Genomic DNA, 27,390 nt, shown 5'->3' on the forward strand with positions numbered 1-27,390 from the left:
CCTGTGCGCCCAGACTCGACGCAAACAAGAGCCGCAAGCTTCCCTGACCCCGCCCCGCAGAGCCCTCGCCCCACCCCGGCCCCACCCCTCTCCCAACCCTGCCAGGCTCTCCAATCGCGTGTGGAATTATCGCTCTACCCAGGCGGTGGTATCGATCTCCGCTCCAATTGGGGCCGTACCATGGCGGAGAAGACTCAAAAGAGGTGGGTCTGCTGCTTGAGAAAAGCCCTTTCTCAGCTTTGCGTAGGGGTGGAACCTGTTCCTGGTCGCCAATGGTGGCGACTCAGAGGGTGTCTCATCCTGGGCCTTCGGGCTGAAGGTACCTCAAGCCCAGACCTGGCGTCCACTGAGGGAGGGGGCTACGGAGTGGGGGCGGGGAGGGCTGAGAAGGGACACGGAGTCACCGCCTGGAAGGTTTTTGTTCCTGTCTGTCCTTCCCTCCCCGCAGGCGCCTGCGCAGAGGGGGTCTCCCGGCGGGGCTGCGAGAAGGTGACGTCAGCTTTTTCTTGGGGCGCAGGGGGAGGCGGGCTCCCTTCTCCCGCATAATCGGCGGTGCTTGGGGCGGCTGTACCCCACGGCTTGGCGCTGGATTCTTTGCTGCATGTTGCGAGACCCCCACGCCAGTGCTGGCCGCACCCCAGGCCCTTCCTGTCTCTGGAGGGTGGGGTGTGTAAAGGGATTTACTGTCGCTGTCAGAAGGGCGGCCGCGCCTGGAACTGTGACACGCACGCACACACACACACTATATATTAAGATGCAGGGAGTACATGCGCAGATTTGTTGCACAGATATATTGCGTAATGGTGAAGTTTGGGCTTCTAGTGTACTTATCACCCAAATAGTGAACGTTGTACCCGATGGGTAATTTTTCAGCCCTCACACCCCTCCTACCCTCGCTGCTTTTAGAGTCCCCAGTGTCTGTTATTTCCCTCTTTATGTTTCTGTGTACTCATTTTAGCTCCAACGTAAAAGTGAGAACATGTGCATTTGATTTTGTTTCTGAGTTACTTCATACCGTAATGGCCTCCAGTTCCATCCATGTTGTTGCAAAAGACATGATTCCTTTCTTTTTTATGGCTCTGTAGTATTCCATCGTATAGATACACATTTTCTTTATCCAGTCATCCGTTGATGAACACTTAGGTTGATTCCATACTTTCCTATTGTGAGTAGTACAGTGATAATCAAAGGAGTTTAATTGTCTTTTTAGTACGATGGTTTTCTTTGAGTAGATCCTGGGTCGAATGGTAGTTTCATTTGGATTGGTAGTTCTATATGAATTGCTGGGTCCAATGGTACTTCTGTCTTTAGTCCTTTGAGAAGTCACCACACTATTTTCAATAGATGAACTAATTTACATTCCCACCAATAGTGTATAAGCTTAGAACTGTGACATTTTCTGCCAGGCGTGGAGTGAACAAGCTCCTCTGTAAACATGTGGGGACGGCAATGGGGAGGGCAATTTTGGCTTCTTCTCCCGTAGTCTTCATTGCTGGGGGCTGTTGGCGGCTGTTGGTGGCTGGGATGACACAAGTGCAAAAGTAAAGCCGTTTCGAACAGCAGCAGTGTTGAGCTCCCTCTGCTGACTCTTTTTGACAAAGAAAACTGACATTGTTTCTGGTGCCATAAATTAAAATTTAGATTTTTCTTCCATTTAAGCAGATACTCTATAATTTTTTTTTTTGTAAGCTAAAGAGGAACAGATGTGTTATCGTATTATGTGCAGTAGATAGTAGCTTACAGTGAAGATGAAGGTATTGTTGACTTGTTACTTTAACAGGTCTGAGGTTAAGTCTTGCCCTCCCATCTGCCGGCTCACCTCTCTGCTCCCACCACTCCGAAATACAGAGGGGTCTTTGCAGAGATATTGGGACCACGTTTTAGTTGGCCTAGTTGGTGAATTAATTCTTCCCTCCGCCACTGAGAAGCGTGCTGATTGTGATACAAGCATTACCTGGGATCTCTTCCTTGGGCATAAAACTGAAGGCAGGGGGCACTTGTGAGTCCAACTCTCAGTTGCCCAGGACAAGTTAAATGTTAGATAATGCTCTTTTCATAATGAGAAGGAAGCTGAGGAAATGGAAAATTGCAATGAGAAATAAGGTCTAAAACAAGAGACATTTTATAGAGGCTAATTTATTTGACCAGGGCTTAATAAAACTGCATATTTTACCATAAAAACCCACTTTAAATGAAAAGTATCAGAGAAATGACATTTACAGATGGTGATACATTCAAGGACAGTGTCTTTCATTTATCATGGAAAAACATCTGGAGTGACAGGATGTTTCCAGAAAACTTTCAACTAGAAGAGAGATGACTGATTTCAGGACCGTGATGCCCCAGGAATGAACTCTGCTCCAAGAAATTTCTAGTCTCTGAATTTCAGTTTTTTCTGTAATATGAGAGGGTTAGACCAGGTGCTTTTCTGCTTTTACTAAAGTTTTCTTTCTTTTACTTTCTTCTAATTTCTTCTAATCTTACTAAAATCTTTCTTCTCCAATACAGTAGGAGGGCTACATATTTTCTGTTATTTCAGCAGATTGACTTTTTTTTTTTTTTTTTTTTTTTGAGACAGAGTCGCTCAGGTTGGAGTGCAGTGAAAGCTTTGCACCATGCCTGGTTCCTTTTTTTTTTTTTTTTTTTTTTGAGATGGAGTCTCACTCTGTTGCCTAGGCTGGAGTGCAGTGACGCAATCTCAGCTCACTGCAACCTTTGCCTCCTGGGTTCAAGCGATCATCCTGCCTCAGCCTCCCAAGTAGCTGGGACTACAGGTGCCCACGACCACACCTGGCCAATTTTTGTATTTTTAGTAGAGACGGGATTTCACCATGTTGTCCAGGCTGGTCTCGAACTCCTGACCTCAAGGAATATGCCCACCTCGGCCTCCCAAAGTGCTGGGATTACAGGCGTGAGCCACTGCACCTGGCCCAAATTGACTCTTGACAGGCTGTATCACCCAGAAGGACCATTGGTAGGATTTCATTGACTTATGCCTTGTAAAAAGTCAGAGCCTGACAAAATGATGGAAACAGCTGGAGCTGTGTCTATTCTCAAAACCATTTCTTGAAGATAGACTCAGGGATTATTAGTTTTTTCTATCTGATACATTATTTTTTTCTTTACTTAGAGCTTTAAAAATACATTGCGGTGTGAAGGTTTGTCCACCCTAAATTGTGGAAGAAAAATTTGTGTATGTCTTTTTAGTTCATCACACTAGTAGGGAAATTGGTACAATCTGAAAAATAGTTTTCATCTTACTTTGCATGTGTGTTAGGGAATACTTTGGGGTAAGATTCTGGCATAGAAATGATGGAGAGACATGTTAATGAAAGAATCTTTACCCTTCTGACTCTCACAGCTATATTTTTAGAACTCTCTTATGAGCTTCAAAATCTGTATTTTCAGTCGCTTATTGGGCATATCTGGTGACTATTCCATAGATACCTCAGACTGAGTTTATCTAAAATTTAGCCAAATGACTTTTTCTCTGAAATCTGCTCCTCCTCCCATAGGCTATTCTCAGATGGTGCCATTAGTTTTCCAGATCAGAAACCTAGAGGCTTTGACTTTGCTTCCTGGCTCCTGACTTTTGGTTAGTTTTCTTTTTCTTTTCTTTTTTCTTTTTTTCCTTTTTTTTTTTTGTTTGAGACAGGGTTTCACTGCATCTCACTCCATCACCCAGGCTGGAGTGCAGTGGTGCGATCTCGGCTCACTGCAACCTCTACCTCCTGGGCTCAAGCAATCCTCCCGCCTCAGCCCCCCAAGTAGCTGGGGAGTACAGGTGTAAGCCACCATACCCAGCTAAGTTTTGTATTTTTGGTAAAGATTGGGTTTTACCATGTGACCCAGGCTGGTTTGGGTTATTTTTCTGGCATAAATGAAGCTGAGTCAGAGTGAGTCAGAGGAGCTGATTTTGAGCCCTGGAATTTGAGTTTCCCTCTCCATCAGAAATCATCCCTTCCCAGGAAGGGGACAGGATGGCACCAGTTTCCTTATTTCACTCCATGCCCCTCACCACCATCCTTCTGTAGTTGATATGATTTGGCTGTGTCACCACCCAAATCTCATTTTGAATTGTAGTTCCCATAATTCCCACATGTTGTGGGAGGGACCAGGTGGAGATAAATGAATCATGGGGTCCGTTTCCCCCATCCTGTTCTCATGGTAGTGAGTTAGTTCTCACAAGATCTAATGGTTTTATAAGGGACTTCTCCCTTCACTGGGCACTCATTTTCCTCCCTGCCACCGTGTGAAGAAGGATGTGTTTGCTTCCCCTTCTGCCATGGTTGTAGGTTTCCTGAGGCCTCCCCAGCCATGCTGAACTGTGAGTCAATTAAACCTCTTTCCTTTATAAATTACCCAGTCTCAGATATGTCTTTATTAACAGTGTGAGAACAGACATACACTAGACATACACTAGAACTAGAATACACTAGTCAAACTTATTTCCCCTCCACAGAGAAGAAAGCAAATATAGTTTGCTCTTTATATCCATGGGTTCCACATCCATGGATTCAACCAACCTCAGATCGAAAATAGGAAAAAAAAAATTGTGCCTGTAAACAATACAGTATAACTATTTACATAGCATTTACATTATATTAAGTATTGTAAATTATCTAGAAATGACAAAGTGTGAGAGGGTGTATATAGGCTTTATGCAAATATTGCAGCATTTTATATCAGAGACTTGAACATCTGAGGGTTGGTCCGGGAACCAATCTCCCACAGATGCTGGATACTGAGGGATGTGACTATACACACTTTATGGTCCTTGGGGCCTGTAACAAGGAATGGGAAGTACCTACCTTCAACGTTGCCTAGAAACCAGATTTTTGTTAAATGTGTTTGTTGCCAAGTCTTGTTTCTATTTCCTAGACATACCTGCAGCTTCTCTTATGTGCTACCAGTGCATTTGATATGGTTTGGCCCTGTGTCCCCACTCAAATCTCATCTTGAATTATAATGCCCACCTGTTGAGGGAGGGACTCAGTAATCTGAGTGATTGGATTATGGGAGTGGTTTCCCCCATGCTGTTGTCATGATAGTGAGTGAATTCTCACAAGACCTGATGGTTTTATAAATGGTAGTTTTCCCTGCGCTGTCTCACTGTCTCTCTGTCCTGCTTCCTTGTGAAGAAGGTGCCTGCTTCCCCTTTACCTTCCGCCATGATTGTAAGTTTCCTGAGGCCTCCCAAGTCATGTGGAACTGTGAGTCAATTAAACCTCTTTCCTTTATAAATTACCCAGTCTCAAGGAAATTCTGTATAGCAGTGTGAAAACGGACTAATACAGCATTTCAGACCTGCATTATCTCTGTAGGATTAGACCAGCTGCCTTCCTGACCCCCACCACCGCCAAGTACTTCTTCATAGAGTGTCAATTATCTGCATACCATTTTGTGACATTGTTGGCTTGGGAATGGGAATCCTTCAGTGACTTCTTGCCTACGGGTGCAAATTCAAATCCCTTGTCATGGTGTACAAGCTTGTTCATGGGCTGGCCCTGCTTTTCCTCCCAGCCTTACCTGCTCCCTTTCTCTTCATGACTTTCATGCTTCTACTCATTCAGTGATGTCTAGCCCGGGAGGGGGAAGAGGTTTTTACTTTGTTACTTACTAGTCTCTGCTTAGATGTATGCATATGGTATTTCAACATAGATAGAATAGATAAAATAGTGTTTTAATATTTTTACATAAGTGTTCTTACACAAACATTTACACTTTTCTTTTCTTTTTTTTTTTTTGAGATGGAGTATCGCTCTGTCGCCCAGGCTGAAGTGCAGTGGCGCTACCTTGGCTCACTGCAAGCTCCGCCTCCCGGGGTCATGCCATTCTCCTGCCTCAGCCTCCCCAGTAGCTGGGACTATAGGTGCCCACCACCATGCCCAGCTAATTTTTGTATTTTTAATAGAGACAGAATTTTGCCATGTTGGCCAGGTTGGTTGGTCTCAAACTCCTGACCTCAGGTGATCCACCCGCCTTGGCCTCCCAAAGTCCTGGATTACAGGTATGAGCCACCATGCCCAGCCCAAAGTGGGACAATTGGAAATCAAAATTTTGAAAAATCCAAACAAAATTACGAAGACAAAATATCTAAAATGTTAGTGTTATTTCATAGTAGCTGAGAGCAGATTTAACACCATGAATGTCATTGCCATTTAGAAAAATTCTTTTCCTTAATGAAGTTTCCTAATAACCATCACTGTAATGGAGAAGTCATTTGATGCACTTCCTCATGTCAGCTCATGGTTCAGCTAGGGTCGGTGTTTACATACAGCTTTGTCAAACAAAAGATAACAGCAGAATATAAAAAAGCATCAATAAGTTATATGGAAATTATTAGAGTCTTTTGAACAATTTGTACTACAATTTATATTACTTTGTAAAAAGTTTCTCTCATGTTTGTGTGTGTGTATGTATATATATGAGAGTAAATAGAAATATTTGTAAATTTTAAATGTCTAAGTTAGTATTACTTTGCTGGTTGTTAAATAGTTTAAATGTATATTTTTTCACCCTGCCTTTACAAAAATAATGGCATATTACATACTGTCCATTTTCTCACCTCACTTTTTTTACTTTTAACAATATAGCTTGAAGATCATTCTATTTTTTTTTTTTTTTTAAGAGATGAGGTCTCACTATGTTGCCCAGACTGGTCTTGAATTCCTGGGCTTAAGCAATTCTCCTTCCTTGGCCTCCCAGAGTGCTGGGATTACAGGTGTGAGCCACTATGCACAGCCATTCCAAAATATTGACAAGGGATTATTCATTCTTTTTGATGACCATGTAATAGTCCATAGTATGCCATAATTTATTAGCCAATCTTCCACTGATGAATATCTAGGTGGTTTTCAGCTGTTTGCTGTTTAGAAACATGCTCGTATTAAAAGAAAAGGTTCAAAACTCTTCTCAAGCATTTTAATACTATAGCACATGTGATTTGGGATGATGGACAATATACCGATTGGAAAATTTATAATCTATTAAAACCTTACCCTCTTACCATTGACTTTCCATTTTTCTATCTTTTTTTTTTTTTTCTGAGTTGGAGTTTCACTCTTATTGCCCATACTTGAGTGCAATGGCACGATCTCGGCTCACTGCAACCTCCGCCTCCCGAGTTCAAGCGTTTCTCCTGCCTCAGCCTCCTGAGTAGCTGGGATTACAGGTGCCCGCCACCACACCCAGCTAATTTTGTATTTTTAGTAGAGATGGGGTTTCTCCTTGTTGGTAAGGCTGGTGTCGAATTCCCGACCTCAGGTGATCCGCCCACCTCGGCCTCCCAAAGTGCTGGGATTACAGGTGTGAGCCACTGCACCTGGTCTTTTTTTCCATCATTTTTTAAACCTTGTTTTCATTACAGTGTCAGGGTAGCTTCTCCAACAGTATTTTTAATCTTACCTCTGGTAAATGTTACCTTTTTCTTGCTACAGTGTGAAGATTGCTCCTGGGGCAGTTGTATGTGTAGAAAGTGAAATCAGAGGAGATGTAACTATCGGTAAGAAAATAGTTTATTTACTGTTTTTCAAGAATTGATGTGATTTAATCTATTTTAGTGCTTTACAATTAGATACTGTCTTCCATGTTTATTTCACGGATGTCCTAGTTTTATTGACAAAACAATGCATTTTCTCCTATGTGTTTAAAATTTCTGAAGGAATATAGTGTGATAGAGGCTGTGTTTAAACTCCTATCTGAAATACTAATGAGGCTGTATAACAAAGTCATTCGTGTATTTGAGAGAGATCTGTTGTGTACCTGCAATGTGCCAGGCACGGTGCTACGGTGCTGCCTTTGTGGAGCTTCGTGGAGACCGTGGGCCATGGAGTCAACGGACCTGGGCTGCTTTGTTCCTTGCTCCTTTCTTGCTGGGTTACTTTGGACATATTACTTAACCTCTCTAACCTTGATTTTTTTTTTTTTCCCATCTATATAATTGTGTATATCAGGATCAGGTTTGGCTGCATGTAGGGGTGGCTTACACCTGCAGAGGTTTATTCTCTCACATAAAAAGTTTTGAGGTAAGTAATGCAGGGCTGATTAGTTGATTGTCCAGCATGGAGCTCCCGTCCTGTAGGCCAGGAAGTGATGGCTAGAGCACCAACCGTCATCTTGGATGAGAAAGGGGAGGCATGGAAGCAAAAGGACAGGTGTCCCATCTGTGAGTCAGCTCCCTTTAAATAGCCTTCCTGAAAGTTCCACACGACCCTTCCCTGCAGCTTGATGTGTCCATGAGATTGTCTTAGCCATGAGACCAAGCTGCAGGGGAGTTTGGGAGATGTAGTCTTAGCTGGTTGCATTGCAGCCGCTAATGAGATCAGGGTTCTATTACAAGGAGAAAGAGGAGAAGAGATATTGGATGGCAATGAGCAATTTTCATAACATGCAAAATAGTAGTGTCTATCTCTTAGGTTTCTTGAAAGAGAACATGAAAATTGTGAGTAGTGAGCTGTCAATAACCGTTTGCTGTTAACGCGGTCAGATCTTCTCAGTGTAGCCTTGCCAGAGCTCAAGTCCAACATTTTACTTACATGAACTTGACTAAATTCCTCAGACATTTTACTCTGTTCTTTTACCTGGGGTTTGCCTGGATATGGTGCCCTTGCGGTTTTATTGGTGTGAGCTCATTCTTACCAGCAGCCGCATGTCACCTGTATGCTACCAGACTAAAGTATTCAGTGAACTGTTACACTTTCAGAGAGGAAATACACTTTATTTCCTTAAATGAACAGTTTGTTTAATAGAAAAAAAAAAACCCTGTAATGTCATATTTTTTTTCCAAAAATATCTAAGCCTCCAAACAATTTAGGCATCTTGTCTTATAAAACCAGTGGAGATTGTGCCAGTATTGTGGAACATTGTTAAGAATTTGCCAGGTGCCGGGCGCGGTGGCTCAAGCCTGTAATCCCAGCACTTTGGGAGGCCGAGACCATCCTGGCTAACACGTGAAACCCCGTCTCTACTAAAAAATACAAAAAACTAGCCGGGCGAGGTGGCGGGCGCCTGTAGTCCCAGCTACTTGGGAGGCTGAGGCAGGAGAATGGCGTGAACCCGGGAGGCGGAGCTTGCAGTGAGCTGAGATCGCACCACTGCACTCCAGCCTGGGCGACAGAGCGAGACTCCGTCTCAAAAAAAACAAACAAACAAAAAAGAATTTGCCAGGTTGGTTGATTTAATTATTTTAAATTGAGATACTTTAAAAATGTAGAAAACGGCCCTTTTTCTTTTCAGTGCTGTGTTAACTCTTTGTCTTTTGTATTACCTAAACCACTTGCAAAGTGTTTATGAAGGAAAATGAGAAGGCCTTGTTTTTTAATTTTTTACAATCTCTGCTGCAGACTGAGACCACATATTTATCAAAATGCTCCTCTGTGTTCTTTTTACTCATCATTTTACTGCATTATAATTGTGGCTATCATCATGATATTCTAGGAGTAATACCTTATAGTAGTTTACAACGCATTCTTCAGTTAGAAGGAAAGTAAGACTGAAGTAATTATGTAGATTTTCCCTGGCATTTCTACTTCTTCCCCATTTTACATTTTTTCTTTTTTTAAAAAAATCCCCCAATGTTACAACAACCCTGTTTTGTTGTTGTTGTTGTTGTTGTTGTTATTGTTTTGTGACGGGGTCTAGCTATTTTGCCAGGCTGGTCTTAAACTCATGGGCTCAAGTGATCCTCCTGCCTCAGCTTCCCAAAGTGTTGGGATTACAGGTGTGAACCACCACACCTGGCCCCACAACAACCCCATTTTAAATAACTATATAATGTCTACTATAAGATAGATATATAGATAGTATAGCTACATCTGCAGGCATAAATATACACAGACATTACGTGGGTGGGGGATATGTATTTCAGATTTGAAATAACATATTTTACAGAAGATTTTCTGGGCTGTAAAGGCATTATCTGTGCAAGGAAGGTAGCTGCCAATGATTGGTGGACCACTGCCTAGGACTGAGTTTTAGGGGTATCAGGGATCAGTATTCACTTTCCTGTTTCTCCCTCTGGTTTTCACTACATTGTGCTCCTCCCCCTTCTTTATGCCTCTTATGTTCCTACTTTCCCTACATGTTGAAATTATTTAAGAAAGCAGAGGCCGGAAAGAGTTCAAGACCAGTGTGGAAAATATAGTGGGAGAAGAGAGAGAGAGAGAGAAAGGAAGGAAAGGAAAGAAGGAAAAGAGAGAAAGAAAGAGAGGAAAGGGAGGGAGGGAGGAAAGGAAGGGAGAGAGAGAGAGGAAGAGAGAGAGAGAAAGAAAATAAGGAAGGAAAGAAAGAAAAGGAAGAGAAAGAGAGAGAAGAAGGAAGGAGAAAAAAGAAAAATTAGCAGAAGGAAGGGAGGGAGGGAAGAAGGAAGGGAAAAATTAGCCACATGTGGTGGCGCGTGCCTGTAGTCCCAGCTACTTGGGAGGGTGCAGTGAGCTATAATTGCACCACTGCACTCCAGCCTGGATGACAGTATGAGACCATGTCTCAAAAAAATAATAATATTACATAAGGAGGTACATTGTTTAAAGCTACTTTCCATCTAGTTTGTTTGTTTGTTTAGAACCAAGGTCTTGTTCTGTTGCCCAGGCTGGAGTGCAGTGGTGTGATCATGGCTCACTGCGGTGTCAAACCTCTGCACTCAAGTGATCCTCCCACCTCAGCCTCCAAAGTAGCCAGGTCTACAGCAATGCACCACCACACCTGGCTAATGTTTGTATTTTTGTCCAGGCTGGTCTCAAACTCCTGGCCTCAGCTGATCCTCCTGCCTTGGCCTACCGAAGTTCTGGGATTACAGGTGTAAGTCATTGCTCTTGGCCCTTCAACTAGTTTTTGACCACTAGCTGGTGGTGCACAATTCTGTTAAAATGACATTTTAATACAGATTTTCTTTCTTTCTTTTTCTTTTTTGCGACAGAATCTGTCTCACTCAGTTGCCCAGGCTGGAGTGCAGTGGTGTGATCTCGGCTCACTGCAACCTTCACCTCCTGGGTTCAAGCGATTCTCGTGTCTCAGCCTCCCAAGTAGCCAGAATTACAGGCATGTGCCACCACACTTGGCTAATTTTTTTTTGTATTTTTAGTAGAGACAGGGTTTCACCATGTTGGTCAGGCTGACTTCAAACTCCTAACCTCAAATGATCCGCCCTTTTCGGCCTCCAAAGTTAACACAGATTTTCGGTGACGGATTATAACATAAGAAGTGGTAATACATTTTTAAGGAAAGAAATACCTAGCGATTCACAGCAGATGGCCTCCAAGTGAATACTTGTTATATTTACTTTGACCCAGTATTTTGAAACAAGAAAATTTTTGCTCAAATACTGAAGAGAAAAAAACTGAATTTTAAAAGTTAAGGAAAATTTGAGGAGAAATGAAGGTTCAGAAGAGTGTTACAGTTACCGATGGTTCTGTCTTCTACAATTCTTGTCTCCTTTCTGTTATGTATGTTTCTTATCTTCAACTGTATAATATGGGAATTTTCCAGAATTGGTATTTAGATAATCATTTTTGTCATTGTTGTATTTGGTATAAAATGTCTCAAGTCTTTTGGCTTCTATTAATTCATTTTTCTGATGTAATGTATCAGATTAAAAAGCTCCTGGGAGATATAATTATAAAAGCAAAGAGTGGAGATAAGTCATCTGATTGCAACTGTCACCACCCTGCTTTATTTTTCATCTTAGGGCTTTTATTGTTGCTTTTGCTTAGTTTATCTGAGTTAAGTAGCAATAAACTGTAGTTTAATTCATAGATTTTTTTCAGGGTGTTTTGTGTAATTTTCCATCCTCTAGTCATGTATATTTTTCAAATTATTCCATTCTGAAATATTTTAGGAAGAAAGTAATGTTTTCCTTTGCTATGTTTCAGGCTAATGGAACTTTAAACTGAATCTGTTTTCCTAGAAAAGCAGGTATTTGTTTTTTCAGAGAAACTAGCTGGATGTTTGGAAGTATGGTCCTTAAGCAGAAACCCTATAACTTGAAACTCTGCTGGAGCCTGACCCCCTTATTCAAGGCTGTTCAGAGACAAAGCCTGGGAAAAGTAACAGCCCTCTTGTTAATTATAATTTGGGTAAATAAGGTTTCATAGCATCAAGCCTATTTTTAGTTAGTCTGCCTTAATTCATGGGCCGTGAATTATTTCCCGTAAATCTTTGAGAGCCGAAAACCTTTCTGAAAGGTACCTTGAAGCACAGTCCCATGGTCCATTACAGGGCGAGAGGCTGGGACAGGACTTAGTAAGGACATCAGTATGTGAAGGCAGAATTCTTCACAGTGGAAATGTTTTGTGCTGGAAGCACTTTGTCCCACTTACTTAGTCTCTCTAGGAGAGTTTTAATACAGACCAAAAGCTTCCCTTTCATTGCAGCAATCTTTTTCAGTAAGGCAGAACAGTGGCTTTGACTTGAGAAATTCTCACCTATAAAGCACTCTTACAGGTACTTCAGCTTACAGTTCAAGAAAATTGTTTAGTTGTCACAAAAACAGAGCTTAAGACCTTTTGAATTATTTATTGACAAATGGAAATGTACACAAAGATTGCTTTCTGTGGCAAAGATAGACAGGAAAAGTGTCCTTTACCAGGGAAATGGAAATTGGATGCAAGGAATATCTTTCTGGCTATGTGGCACCAAGCCCAGCCAACCCATTTAGAAAAAAAATTCATCAGCCAGTAAGGCAGTTCCAACTCTAGACACATTTATCCAAACACCGAGATAAGCCAAATAGGGCTTCAGCACATTTGGTAAGAAAATACACAAACTACCCTGCCAGAAGGAGCGCCAGGGTTCACAGCAAGCTTTCAAACAGTGTTTTCCATGGTGACAGAGTTTTATTTTTAAAGCACTTGAACCTGAAGACCCTTAAACTTCATGTTGAATTCAGACCCGATCTAGGTATAATAAAAGTGCTCATGGCATCAGAAAAGCATGAAGTGAACCGTGGCCACGTTTCAGTGTGCTATTTCTAATGGTGCTTGAGTTGCTGGGCTCTGGACTCTGCTGCCCAACCTCCCATTATCAGACCACACAGACAGAATTACCCGCATCATTCACGGAAATCACAGCCTTCCTTTAAGAAGTTCACCAGACCAGACGTGGTGGCTCACGCCTTCAATCCTAGCACTTTAGGAGGCCGAGTCGAGCGGATTTCCTGAGGTCAGGAGTTCGATACCATCCTGGGCAACACGGTGAAACTCCGTCTCTACTAAAATACAAAAAATCAGCTGGGCGTGGTGGTGGGTGCCTGTAGTCCCAGCTACTCGGGAGGCAGAGGCAGGAGAATTGCTTAAACCTGGGAGGTGGAGGTTGCAGTGAGCCGAGATCTTGCCACTGCACTCCAGCCGGGGCGACAGAGCGAGATTCTGTATCCAAAAAGAAAAAAGTTCACCAAACCAAAATCTTAGCGGTTACATATTCTGAAGTCCGCTTATGCTAACCACTTCAGTCTGTGCCCAGAAAAGACCCACAAGAAGTTGAGAGAACCTATTTGATGTATTATTGCCTGTGACATTTGCTGTCACCTCACAATTTAAAGTTGATCGTTTCTCAAACTTTTATTTCAGCCGCTTAACACTGGGACCTGTAGTTTGCAATGCTGCCAGCAGGTGGAGGTGGTGTCTAAATCACTGGTCTCACCTAAATGCAGCGGTGCTTTCTCTCCCTCTCTGGACACAGCCCTTAGATTTCTAACCAGGCATTTTCCAGTTGCTTGTTTAATAATTATTAATAATGATAAAGACAGTAATAATAATAAAATACTTGCTTGAAATAGTTCACATATTATTTTTTCAATATTGTGTAAGATGTCTTACAGGACTTAGGTTTATTTTAATTTTTTTTTTTTGTTTTTTTGAGACAGAGTCTCACTTTGTCACCCAAGCTGGAGTGCAGTGGCACAATCTCAGCTCACTGCAACCTCTGCCTCCCGGGTTCAAGTGACTCTCCTGCCTCAGCCTCCCAAGTAGCTGGGATTACAGATGCCCGCCACAATGCCCGGCTAATTTTGGTGTTTTAGTAGAGATGGGGTTTCGCCATGTTGCCCAGGCTGGTCTCGAATTCTTGTGCTCAAGTGATCCACCTGCCGTGGTCTCCCAAAGTGCTGGGATTACAGACATGAGCCACCACGCCTGGCCTATTTTGATTTTTTAAAATGTGTGCTTCTGGTATCTTCTGTGAAAAAAAAGTTTTAAAATTTTTTAAAAGTGTGCTTATTTGTTTGGGTTCTTTATGTAAGAAACATGGATTAGTCATTTTTGAAAGGGAAAAATGAAACTATCACTTGTTTTCATAAGTTTTAAAGAAACACACAGGTCCCAGAGGTATCTTTGTCTTGTCAAGAGCTACAGCTTGATGACCAGCAGAATATCTAGTGTCTCTGGCTACTTATCTAGCAGTGGCAAAGGATCTGCTTTCTGTCACAGACGTGACGATCACATCCTCCTATCTTTTTTTTTTCCCCCTCAGAGAAAAAAAAAAAAGACATTGTCAGAGATGGTATCTTGCTCTGTCGCCCAGGCTGGAGTACAGTGGTACAATCATTGTTCCCTGTAGCCTTGAACCCCTGGATTCAAGCAATCCTCCTGCCTCAGCCTCCCAAGTAATTGGGACCACAGGTGCACCCTACCATAACTGGCCAATTTTTAAAAAATTTTTCATTTTGTAGAGAAGCGGGTGTGACTCATTGCCCTGGCTGGTCTGGAACTCCTGGCCTTAAGTAGTCCTCCCACCTCAGTCTCCTGAAGTGCTGGGATTACAGGTGTGAGCCACTGTGCTCAGCCCCATATCTAAGATTTTTAAAGCTAGTTATGGAAAATACTTTCATTAATCTTTTTACTGTCTGATCATGTGGTGTGGAATTTTTCCCCTTGGCTAACAGGAGGTATTACCCTGATACCTGAGTAGAGGTGCAAAGCAGTTCTTTTTCTTCTGTGTCCCAGACCAGAACTAGTTATTTTGCTTACTATGAAAAAGTTATGCATTAGCTCTTAGTAGTAAATAGTGATAAATATCCCAGTTTTTAAGAACCATGGTCCAGACCCTACAATCCCTCTTTCAAACATTATTTCATATAATCCACATTTCAGCCCAATGAAGTAGGTTACAGATCTCTTCTTTTTATAGATGAGAAAACACGCCTTTGTGAGAGTAAGCACGTCACCTTTAGGTGATAGAGTCCGGTGTCTAGACTTTCTAGACAAGGCGGGGGGTGGGGCTGGCTGGGGCTTTGATTACAAAGAACCTAAAAGAGGCAGATTGTGTCCTGTTATCATAGAATATTTTGACGTAAAATATAGACCTGGTATGGTGCAAACTATAAATTTCAGTTGGTTCCCACAGCTGGAAGCCTTACAGTTTCTCCTTTAAAAGAAATCCACAGCTCGTTTCCCTGTCGTTTGGGGCCTCAGCCCCGAAAGTGGTGATGTCTAAAATGCCATTATTAAGGGACCTGTGAAATAAATTATGGTATATTAATATAAAATGAGATACTTTCCAGCCATTAAAAAGAATATCTATCTAGATATACTTACTTGGAAAAATTACCATGAAATAAGCAAATTGTAGAAGAATAGGTACTATTTCTTGGTTTGAAAGAAGTGTGCTTGAAATGCATATTTTTCTCCAAATCATATTTATTTTTAAACTTTTTAATGAGATATAGCTTATATGGAGTGATATTTACAGATTTTTTTTTTTTATTGTTTTTTTTTGAGATGGAGTCTCACTCTGTCACCCAGGCTGAGTGCAGTCGTGTGATCTTGGCTCATGGCAACTTCCGCCTTCCAGGTTCAAGCGATCCTCCCACCTCAGCCTCCTGAGTAGCTCGGACCACAGGTGTGCACCACCCTGCCTGGCTAATTTTTTTGTATTTTTCGTAGGGACAGGATTTCACCATGTTAGCTAGGCTGTCCCGAACTGCTGACCTCAAGTGATCCACCCACCTCGGCCTCCCAAAGTGCTGGGATTACAGGCATGAGCCACAGCCCACAGCAATATTTACATATCTGAAGTGTACAGTGGAGCTTACATCTGGAATAATATACCCCAACCTTTTAAGAATAGTTACCTCTAGGGAATGAGATTAGCATAAGAAGATCTTTCACTTTTTGCTTTGTTTGAATTTTTTGTAATGATCATGTTATTATATAAATATGTATATAGCTATGTGAATATGTGTGTATATATGCATATATATTTTTTGTTTGTTTTAAATAAAAGATTAAATGCACACATTTACACTCATGTTCAACTTGAGAGGCTTCCCAGGGATCTCAGAGATCCATCTCATCTTCTATCCTGAAATCTTCCATCCTGAATAGGAGAATATGCCTGGGAATTTTTACTTCAAAAGCTGAAGATATGGAAAGCCAGAAGTGACTGAGAGATCAAGGCCACTCTCCTGTTATTTCTTACCAGATTGTGCGTCCTGATAAGAAATGCTGGGGTGTTGGACTGAGCAGCCTGTTTTAGGCCCCCACCCTCCTTATCAACCTCCAGCAATTCCTCATCAGGAAAAAGAATAGGCGTCCCTGAGGTTCTCTCCAATTCTCTGGGCACCAGAAACACCTCCTTATTTTTAGTACATTTGTGAATGAGTGTATATTAAGCATTCCCAGTTTTCAAGATACAAAGTTCAAAAGGACAAAAATAACATGTATTTGTTTTTGTTGCCCCATATCATATAGTGAGGTATCTCAACTGTCACAGGCAGATAATAATTATGAATTGACAATTTATATAATTAGGTGGGGCACAGTGGCTCAAGCCTGTAATCCCAGCATTTTGGGAGGCTGAGGCAGGAGGATTTCTTGAGGCCAAGTGTTCAAGACCAGCCTAAGCAACATAGTGAGACCCCATCTCTAAAAATTAGCTGGATGTGGTGGCATGTGCCTGTAGTTCCAGCAGCTCAAGAGGCTGAGGCAGGAGGATTGCTTGAGCTCAGGAATTGAAGGCTGGAGGGAGTTATGATCACACTACTACACTCCGGCCTGGGTGATAGAATGAGACCCTGTCTCAAAAAAAAAAAAAACAAACCAATTGAATACTGAATTTCTTGGACAGTGTCACTTTCCTAATCCCCCACCCCCTCTGTCAACACTTCTGTCCACCCTCCCTTCCTTTCAGAGTCAGTTATTTCATCTGCTTTTGTTTACCTATAAAAATTGCCTTGGGAGGTACATGGGATGGGTATTGGAGAGAGGCTGAAGGAGGCTATGTTTTCCCATCAGTGGTTTCATTATCACCAGAACCCTCAGCCTGTGGTAGATAAAGCTGGGAGGGAGAGTGTTAGCATTCCAGCCTCAGGGCGGGGTACGGTGCTGGTGAAGTGAGAGTAATGAGGGCCCTGGCTGTTCCCTTCAATTCGAGACTGGAGGCATCGCCTCAGGGCTCCCCACACCAAAGTCCTAGGACTCCAGTGATCACCTTTGGGTCCTTCTGCTGCCTCCCTTTAACCTTTTCAGCTTTCACTGGTTTGAATCATACCCTGGGCCAGACAGCAGAAGCTGTGCCTCCTTTCAGTAGGTGTACTCGTAATAGGGACACTGACAGAGGAGCAAAGGTGTTAGATCTCATAATTTCTGACTTCTGTCCACCCATATTTCTCCTTTTTTTTTTTTTTTTTTTTTTTTTTTTTGAGACAGAGTCTTGCTCTGTCACCCAGGCTGGAGTACAGTGGCATGATCTCAGTTCACTGCAGCCTCTGCTTCCTGAGTTCACACGATTCTCCTGCCTCAGCCTCCCAAGTAGCTGGGACTACAGGCACATACCATCATGTCTGGCTCATTTTGGTATTTTTTGGTAAAGATGGGGTTTTGCCATGTTGGCCAGGCTGGTCTCGAACTCCTGACCTCAAGCGATCTGCCCATCTCGGCCTCCATATTTCTTCTTAATTGTGTAATAAAAAGACTAATTCGGAGGCACACTCACATAAGAAAGCAGAACATGTTAAGCAAAGAGAACCTTACCTTGCTGAGGGAAAAGAAGGAATTAATTTTTATTGCCAACTTTGTGTCACATGCTGTGTCTCCCAACATTATCATCTCTAGCCCTTACAGCAACCCTGTGGGACTGGTGGTGTCATCACCTCTGTTTCACCACTGAGATCACGGGAAGCTTCCAAGTGGAGGCTGAGCCACAGCTGTCTGGCTGTAGTGCCTGTGCCATTCCACTCACATTTGCTTGTAACTTGGCCCTGACTACTGATGATAAAGCCCGGGAGATAGTATCTGTGAAGTACCTAGCTCGGTGCCTGGCACATACTTAGAAAATGTTCCTCCCAACAGCCTCACCCATCCTCAGTCACCTTCCACCCTCCTGTTGGAAGCATAGCCTCCACCACTAATTTCTTCTCAAACTGTTTTTAACAGGACCTCGGACAGTGATCCACCCTAAAGCACGAATTATTGCAGAAGCTGGGCCAATAGTGATTGGCGAAGGGAACCTAATAGAAGAACAGGCCCTCATCATAAATGCGTGAGTAAGACTCTTATACATACTGTGAACCAAGGACCATGGGTAATGGTTTTTCTTAATTTTAGCTGTCTGTAAGAACCTTTTCAACTGACATCCAGGAGGCCTACTATTTAAGAGCTAGAGAAACATTAAGGGTCTTTTTCAACATAAGTAAATAAGCAAACCAAAAACCATATGAGGGAAAAGACCTGTCCAAGATGAGACAGCTGAGTAGCTGCCTAGAATCTTTGATGCTGGGCCTGGTCGTCTTCCCCTTACATGTGGCTTTCTCATCCATTCCTTAAGCAAACGTTTCCTGAGCACTTCAGGCCTCCAAGTGCTATGCCCACCACCCTGCAGAAAGCTTTTTTGGATTTTTCGGTTCTAGCCGAAATGTTATTACTCATGCCTAAACATGTGAATTTAACTCTAATATATTTTTTCACATGTTTTGCACAGGTGACACCCAGAATTATAGTTGAAAAATGTGGAGTCCTAGAGACAATTTTTTAAGTGTAAAGATTAAAAAATAATAAAATACTAGAACATGTGCATGATCATAGTGAACCAGACTGTAAAACCCATGAATTTTTCATAAACATTTATAAGTTCTTTCTAGATAAAATTTTGGGAAGGAATTCAAGTTTATACCTAATTTATAGCAACCATGTATGGAATTTGTAAGAAAGACCTTGGGAAAATATTTAACTGTCAGAAAAAGACTGATTTAATGCCTACTTAGGATTTAAAATACATTTGGCATGTTCAGTGTAAGTCAATTAACAGCAGCTATAATCTGCAGTAACTCAACTGTCAGAGATAAAACACCATTTAAAAATGGCGTCCTCCTCTTAGAACACAAACATTTTATCTTCCAAGTATTTGAACTAGCTAAATAGCAATAATTATTTTATGTGAATATCTGTTTTTGTTTCACAATCCCAAATAATTATTAAGAGTGGAAAATTTTCAAGTTAGGCATGATTTTGATTCTAGTTAACAGCCTAAAAAGATAGCTAGCATCTTTTTTCCTTAGTCCTGGAGAAGACCCACTGGACTTTGAATTTAAAAAATAAACTAAAGTAGGCCGGGCGTGGTGGCTCACACGGATAATCCCAGCACTTTGGGAGGCCAAGGCAGGTGGATCATGAATGAGGTCAGGAGTTCAGACCAGCCTGACCAATATGGTGAAACCCTGTCTCTACTGAAAATACAAAAAAAAATTAGCCAGGCATGGTGGCACCCCACCTTGTAGTCCCAGCTACTTGGGAGGCTGAGGCAGGAGAATCACTTGAAGCTGGGAGGCGGAGGTTGCAGTGAGCCAAGATTGTGCCACTGCACTCCAGCCTGAGCGACACAGCAAGACTCCATCTCAAAAAATAAAATAAACTAAAATAAATAAACTAAGGAAGGCTGTTCTTCTCTACACACCAATGACTTCTTCATTTTTCAGTAGCTCTCTTCAACTCAAAATCAAGCCTGCTCTAGCATACAGGATGAATGAACGAATTTCTTAAATTAAGAAATAACTTACATAGGCTGGGCGTGGTGGCTCACACCTGTAATCCCAGCACTTTGGGAGGCCCTGACTAGTGGATCACCTGAGATCAGTTCAAGACCAGCCTGGGCAACATGGTGAAACCCCATCTCTACAAAAATACAAAAATTAGCCGGGCCTAGTGGCACGTGCCTGTAGTCCTAGCTACTTGGGAGGCTGAGGCAGGAGAATCTCTTGAACCCAGGAGATGGAGGTTGCAGTGAGCCAAGATGGCGCCACTGCACCAGCCTGGGTGATAGAGTGAGATTCCATATCAAAAAAAAAAACAAAAAACCAACAACAAAAAAATAAATAACTTACATAGTCTCATCTTTTAAGCTTGATGTAGGTAAAATTTAAAGAATTAACCCAAATTCGAAAATGGGAAGAAAATTGCTTATCATGTTACTGACTTTTTGGATGATTTGTTTCTTCTTTTTACAGTTACCCAGATAATATCACTCCTGACACTGAAGATCCAGAACCAAAACCTATGATCATTGGCACCAATAATGTGTTTGAAGTTGGCTGTTGTATCCTTTACAATAATCTACCATAAATAATTCCCGCTGTCCTTTAGTACCTAAGTCTTCTGTAGAAATTGTAAAACTGTCACAATTTGTCTATCAAATATACTTACATTCATAATATATATTATAATTACATTTTTAAAAATAGGTCATCCAGGCTGGGTGCTGTGGCTCATGCCTGTAATCCCAGCACTGTGGGAGGCTGAAGTGGGCAGATCACTTGAGGCCAGGAGTTCAAGACCAGCCTGGCCAACATGTTGAAACCCTATCTCTACTATTAAAAAAAAAAAAAAAAAAAATACAAAAATTAGCTGGGCGTGGTGGCACATGCCTGAAATTCCAGCTACTCAGGAGGCTGAGGCAGGAGAATCACTTGAACTCAGGAGGCGAAGGTTGCAGCGAGCCAAGATTGCGCCACTGCACTCCAGCCTGGGTGACAGTGAGACTCCATCTCAAAAAAGAATAAAAATAAAAATAAATAAAAGTAGGTCACCTAGCTCTTTGAACAGACTTATTGAATAGTATATATTTTTAAAATGGTCCCTTCTCTTCCTGTAAATAAGTCAATAGAGTAAAGTAAGTATGCCGTTTTTAGAGAAATGCAGACACACACGTATCTTTAGCTCAGCACTTTGAAAGTAACCACTTCTTTTGCTGGTTGACAGGTAGCAATGGCTGAGTGATAATAAACATAGAAACAGCAATGCTGGCTTCCTTCTTGATTCAAGAATCCCAATCGTGTCAGTGTGTCTCCTGTATAGTTTTAGGTAGACAACACATTGTCTGATTCAAGAAAATGGTGTGTGGGTGTGAAAAAATTCCATTATTCATGTGTTATCTTTCCCCCTCCCCCAGAATGTCTCCAGTGCTTTTGCTTAGTTTAGTACTCTAAAAAGATAGTAAAATCAGGCCAGGCGCGGTGGCTCATGCCTGTAATCCCAGCACTTTGGGAAGCCGAGGCAGGCAGATTATCTGAGTTTGGGAGTTTGAGGCCAGCCTGACCAACATGGAGAAACACCGTCTCTACTAAAAATATAAAATTAGCTGGGTGTGATGGCACATGCCTGTAATCCCAGCTACTCGGGAGACTGAGGCAGGAGAATCACTTGAACCTGGGAGGCAGAGGTTGTGGTGAGTCGAGATTGTGCCATTGCACTCCAGCCTGGACAACGAGTGAAACGAAACTCCGTCTCAAAAAGATTTAAAAAAAAAAAAAAAAAAAAAAAGATAGTAAAATCTTATGGCGTCAGCAAAACATACAATATATAGTAGAAAATATTTAGAAGGAAAAATCTAAATGTCCAACGATAGCAAGATATTTAAATAAATTGAACTATGAGCATAAAACCAGTAGGACCATTAAGCAGTCATTTAAAATTATGTTTTCAAAGATTTTATTTTATCTTTTTTGAGACAGGATCTTGCTCTGTCACTCAGGCTGGCATGCAGTGGCACAATCATAGCTTACTGCAGCCTCAGCTCCCAGACTCAAGCAATCTTCCCATCTCAGCCTCCCAAGTAGCTGGGATTTTAGGTGCACACCACCGTGCCCAGCTAATTTTGGTAGAGATGATGTCTCACTCTGTTGCCCAAGCTGGTCCTTGAACCCCTAGGCTCAAGCAATCCTCCCACCTTGGCCTCCCAGAGTGCTGAGGTTACAGATGTGAGCCACCCTCCCTGGCCTAAAGATTTTAACAGCGTGGAATAATGCTTGCAAATTTAAGTGAACTGAATAAGCTATAAAAGTTTATACAGTTTGATTCCCACTTATATACAGGAAATTCTATATATTTATATAAAGATATATCAAACTTTTAACAGTGTTTAAGTGATTGGGTGATGGATAATTTTAATTATCTTGAAACAATTATGAAAATACTCATAAAATCAGGGTATAAGGACTCGTTTCTTCAAAAACACAAGTCATTTATTTATACCTAGCGATATTTATGTTTAAAGATTAAACCGTTACCACAGATTGCCCAGAGCAAAGAGTTCTGGCAAGGGTGAGCCTGCATGGCCCATCTGACACCCCGTCCTCTGTCCCAGTGCAATGTAAAAACATACTGTGTTAGTGGGGACTAAAGGTGAACATATTTATAGTATTCACCTAACTCTGGCTTACAGATTCCCAAGCTATGAAGATGGGAGATAATAATGTCATTGAATCAAAAGGTAAGCTACGTTCAGAGTTTTATTGTCAAAGCAGTGAGCTCCTTTCTCTTTGTGTTGTCCTGGGAAACAACCGAATACAAACTGGCAAGGTGGTGTGTTTGGAAGGGGGCTACAGTAGCTGGCAAACTAATTCTTTGCCACTAAGGAAACTGATCTGGTTATGTGGTTGTCTGGTAATGTTAAATACATTAAATTTAAAATCAGCTGTGTACAGGATTGAATTAAACCATAAAGTTTAAATGAAAGATTCGGAAAAGATTTCTACTAAATACTAGTCTCTGAAATTTTAGTTGGTTAGTGTTGTTGTAGAATTAAAGGAGGGGAAAAATCACAGTGTCTCTAGCAGTTGCTTTCTTTAATTTCAGGAATACTTTTCCCTAACCAATCAGAAACCAATATCATGAGCTTGTAAGTGGACCAGACAAGAGATTACGTAAAGTCAGTGTCACTACTGGGAAGCAACTTCAAGAGCTTGTCCCACCAAGGTCCAGAAAGAACCTGGATGATGACAGTTCTTTAGAATAGTGGGTTATCTTTCTTGGTCCTGAGTGGCATGAAAGAAAATGCTGCTTTTTTAAATAATAAAATGATACTTTGTGTTAATCTACTTAATGACTTTTATTTTAATTTGGATTATCAATTATCACTATTATCATCAGCATTTTCTGTTTATTTTATGCTTACTGTGTTTCAAATCTGTGCTCATCACTTTACATCTGTTATTGCATTTATTCCTTAAACTGTGAAGTAGAGTGGCCTCTTTGTTTTATAGATGAACTTGAGCTTAGAGACTTTGCAGTGACTTTCCCAAGGTCACACAGATAGCAGCAGAGCTCCATTTTGAATCCATCTGACCCTGGCTTGTACTGCCTGCCTCTGTGTTGTCCATAAAAACTCCAAACTGATGTATTTTCTTTAACTTTTTTCTTAAGGCCAGTTTACATTTTTATATCTAAATCATCTTAGGAAAAAAAGTGTTGCAATCATTTGATGTCTTAAGTTGCAGTTCTTTCTGTGTTTTTATTGCAGCATATGTAGGCAGAAATGTAATATTGACAAGTGGCTGCATCATTGGGGCTTGTTGCAACCTAAATACATTTGAAGTCATCCCTGAGAATACGGTGATCTATGGTGCAGACTGCCTTCGTCGGGTGCAGACCGAGCGACCGCAGGTACTAGAACCTCTCTTTAAAAAGAGTTCTGTCTGTTAATTTTCCCAAAATACAATGTAATTGTCTTCATGAGGCAGCAGGTACACTATTTAAGAAGAACATAATTAAAATAAAAGAGTCCAGGCTCAATGACTCATGCCTGGAATCCTAGCACTTTGGGAGGCCGAGGCAGGAGGATGACTTGAGGCCAGGAATTTAAGACCAGCCTGGACAACATAGTGAGACTCTGTCTCTACAAAAACTAGAAAAACTTAGCCGGGTGTGGTGGGGCATAACTATAGCCCAGCTACTGAGGAGGCTGAGGTGGGAAGATAATGCTTGAGTGTGAGGCTACCGTGAGCCATGATCATGCCACTGCACTCCAGCCTGAGCAACAGAGACCCCAACTCAAAAAATAAATAAATAAAAAGAAAACAATGAGAAACATCCCAAAAAACCAGGATTTAATTACAGTTCAATCCCTGAAACCAGGATTTAATTGCAGTTCAATTATTTAGTCTTTAGGTTAATATCAAAAATATATACAAGGATGACGATGACAAGTCACTTATGAAAAAAGATCCAGAAATGTTACTCTTGGTCTCATGCATTGTCACTGACAGTGCATAAACAAACCGTACAAGCCCTATTGATTTACTCCTAAAATATCAGTCTTCAAAGTTAAGTAATGACCATACTACATTTATCCTGTGCCTCTACCTGGGGTGTGTCTATTTAGTTTATCACCATAGCTTCATAATAAACACAGTTTGTGAATAAGAAAGTATGTTTGGATATTTTCCTGGCTTGAAAAATTATCTCCTAGAAACTCAGATCAAGAATAATGTAGAGTAAATATTTGGAGTTAAATATTAGAGTAGGAGATGAAAAAGGGCATTTGGGCTTCCTTTGGACATAAGACATTTGTATTGCAGTTTTGAGCCTCATTGCTTGGCACATTGGATATATATTTCTTCAGTTACCTAGCCTCCTTTTCTTCCCACTAAAGAAAATAGTTTCAAGCACTGTGGGAGGCCAAGGCAGGCAGATCACTTGAACCCAGGAAGGAGTTCAAGACCAGCCTGGGCAACATCATGAGACCCCATCTCTACAAAAAATAAAAAATCATCAGTTGGGCCTGGTGGCATTCACCTGTAGTTCCAGCTACTTGGGAGGCTGAGGTGGGAGAATCGCTTGAGCCCAGGAGGTCAGGGCTGCAGTAAGCTCTGTACCACTGCACTCCAGCCTGGCTGACAGAGTGAGGATCTGGCGCAAAAAAAGAAAAACAAAAAAAAGAATAGTTTCAAAACATAACTATGCCTCTGATTCTTAGCCATATTTTATCAGGAATCAAAACTCCAGTTCTTTCTGGGTTACTCTATTTCTGTAATGTTTGGCTTCATTATTATTATTATTATAAGCAAGTATTACTCTATAGACTAAAAAGGAAATAAGGCCAAATCTAGTCATTTTTTTACTTTCTACATAACAGCAAAAATGATTGAAGACTGGGAAATGAAGCTGGTGTTGGGGAAGGGAGATTAGAATTAAGTGAGCAAGAATATCTGAAACTTATTATTTTATAATACACAATATTGTCTTCCACATTTCACTGATCATAAGGACTATATAGAGGTCTTTATTAAAAATAAAGATTCCCCGGACTTATTGAGTCACAGTGCTAGGGCAGGGGCCTAAAAAGCTCTAATTTTTACAAGTACTGCAGTAAGTTTTACTATCAGGAAAATCTGGGCAGTACTAATATATGAAGAGTGAAGATCAGACAGGTGTATCCAAGTACACCTCAGCTATGTGGCTCTGTAGGTCACGTGGAAAACAAAATACTCTGGGTGTTTTACTTATGTGGTCTTCTGTAATCGGAACTTTTTAACTTTTCAGAAGCCAAGATGAAATCTACAAAAGCTAGTTTGAAAAGTGACTTCTGTATATTTTTATATAAATATATAAAATCTGTTGGCTTTTTCTTGTAACCAGACTTAGCATATGTTCATTATAAATTTAAAAAAAAAGAGCAGGTAAGCAAAAATGAGTTAATGAAAATCACCTGTAATTCCACAACTTATTTATTAATAACCATTGCTACCTGGAACTTTTTTTTTTTTTTTTTTTTGAGACAGGGTCTGGCTCTGTCACCCAGGCTGTAGTGCAGTGGCACAATCATGGCTCACTGCAGCCTCAGCCTCCTGGGCTCAATCCACCTGCACCCCCGCCGCCCTGCTTCTCCACCTCAACCTTCTGAGTAGCTATGACTACAGGGGCGTGCCACCACACACAGCTAATGTTTAAATTTTTTGTAGTGACAAGATCTCCCTATGTTGCTCAGGCTGGTCTGGAACTCCTGGGCTCTAATCATCCTCCTCTCTGGGCCTCCCAAAGTGCAGAGATTACAGGCCTGAGCCACCACGCCTGGTCGCTGTGTGGTACTCTTGACTTTGCTTTCTGCCAGTCAGCCTTAATTACCTTATCTTTTTAGCCCCAGACTCTACAGCTGGATTTCTTGATGAAAATCTTGCCAAATTACCACCACCTAAAGAAGACTATGAAAGGAAGCTCAACTCCAGTAAAGAACTAAGAACAGTATATGACATGAAGATAACATTTTGTCTTTGACCACTGTCTTTTGAATGGGCCCACAGTGTTTATGCACTCTTAACAACACACAGAATAATACGTGTTCACTGTATTTTGTAAAATTGGGTTGAGAAGAAACTAATGGAGTTTCATTGTAACTGTCCTTTGTAATTTATATAAATGTATTATTTTCATATATCCTTGCTGCTTTTCTGATAATTTACAGATTTAGCTTTTCTTTTGTTGTATAAACTGCTGCCACAAATTTTAGTTATGTGAAAGACTACCCATGACAAGAAAAGACATACTGTTATGTATTTACATTCTAGCATAGACTAAACTGAATAAAAAGGCTGATAACAGCACCTTTAGTGGGCATAATCAGGTTTTCTATTTGAATTAATCTTTTCTCTTAATTTTTATTATGTACTAGTTGTATTAAAGCTAATGTGTTTACTTTTTCCTCTTGTGGATTTGTAGCTGTTTAAAATTTCAGGTGAAATTTCAGTAGCTATTGAATTAATTTAGACTTCACTTTGTTTTTAAGAAAAATACCGTTTTTTTCTTTTTGGTCAAACAAAAGTAATCAGAGAAAGATGTCTTCAGTAGAATACAAATGAGTGGCATTCTTGGGTTTCTGAGGACAAGGAAACTAAAAGAAATTTTGAAATTTATACAAATTTCTGAAATTGTTAATATTTTAGCATAGTACTAATCACTCATCATTGAGCTTTATTATTCTGTTGTCTGTAGTGAGCAAGATGTTGAGAATTTTATAATTCCAAATTTTTAAAGTAATTCAAGTATACATTTACTGGAACATACTTCTCAACTTTTGAATTAGTAGATATTGACTAATAGTAAGATACTAAAATACTAAGATATTTTCTCAAAATTTAATTTTTATGTATTTATTTTAGAGACAAGGATCTCACTCTGTTACCTAGGCTGGAGT

The 27,390-nt window shown here is 41.0% G+C and overlaps 1 protein-coding gene across 1 annotated transcript; it reads left to right on the plus strand.

Moving 5' to 3' along the window:
* The first annotated feature begins 70 nt into the window (after window positions 1-70).
* DCTN6 (dynactin subunit 6) lies at window positions 71-26,896 on the plus strand. The gene is made up of 7 exons (XM_007962081.3): window positions 71-203; window positions 7,440-7,504; window positions 18,366-18,471; window positions 20,432-20,520; window positions 22,645-22,692; window positions 23,722-23,864; window positions 26,338-26,896. Exons 1-7 carry the CDS (start codon window positions 181-183, stop codon window positions 26,434-26,436), a joined length of 573 nt encoding a protein of 190 aa, XP_007960272.1. The 5' UTR covers window positions 71-180; the 3' UTR covers window positions 26,437-26,896.
* Window positions 26,897-27,390: the final 494 nt, after the last annotated feature.

The sequence above is a fragment of the Chlorocebus sabaeus genome, chromosome 8 (genome assembly GCF_047675955.1).
Source record: "Chlorocebus sabaeus isolate Y175 chromosome 8, mChlSab1.0.hap1, whole genome shotgun sequence".
Taxonomy (NCBI): domain Eukaryota; kingdom Metazoa; phylum Chordata; class Mammalia; order Primates; family Cercopithecidae; genus Chlorocebus; species Chlorocebus sabaeus.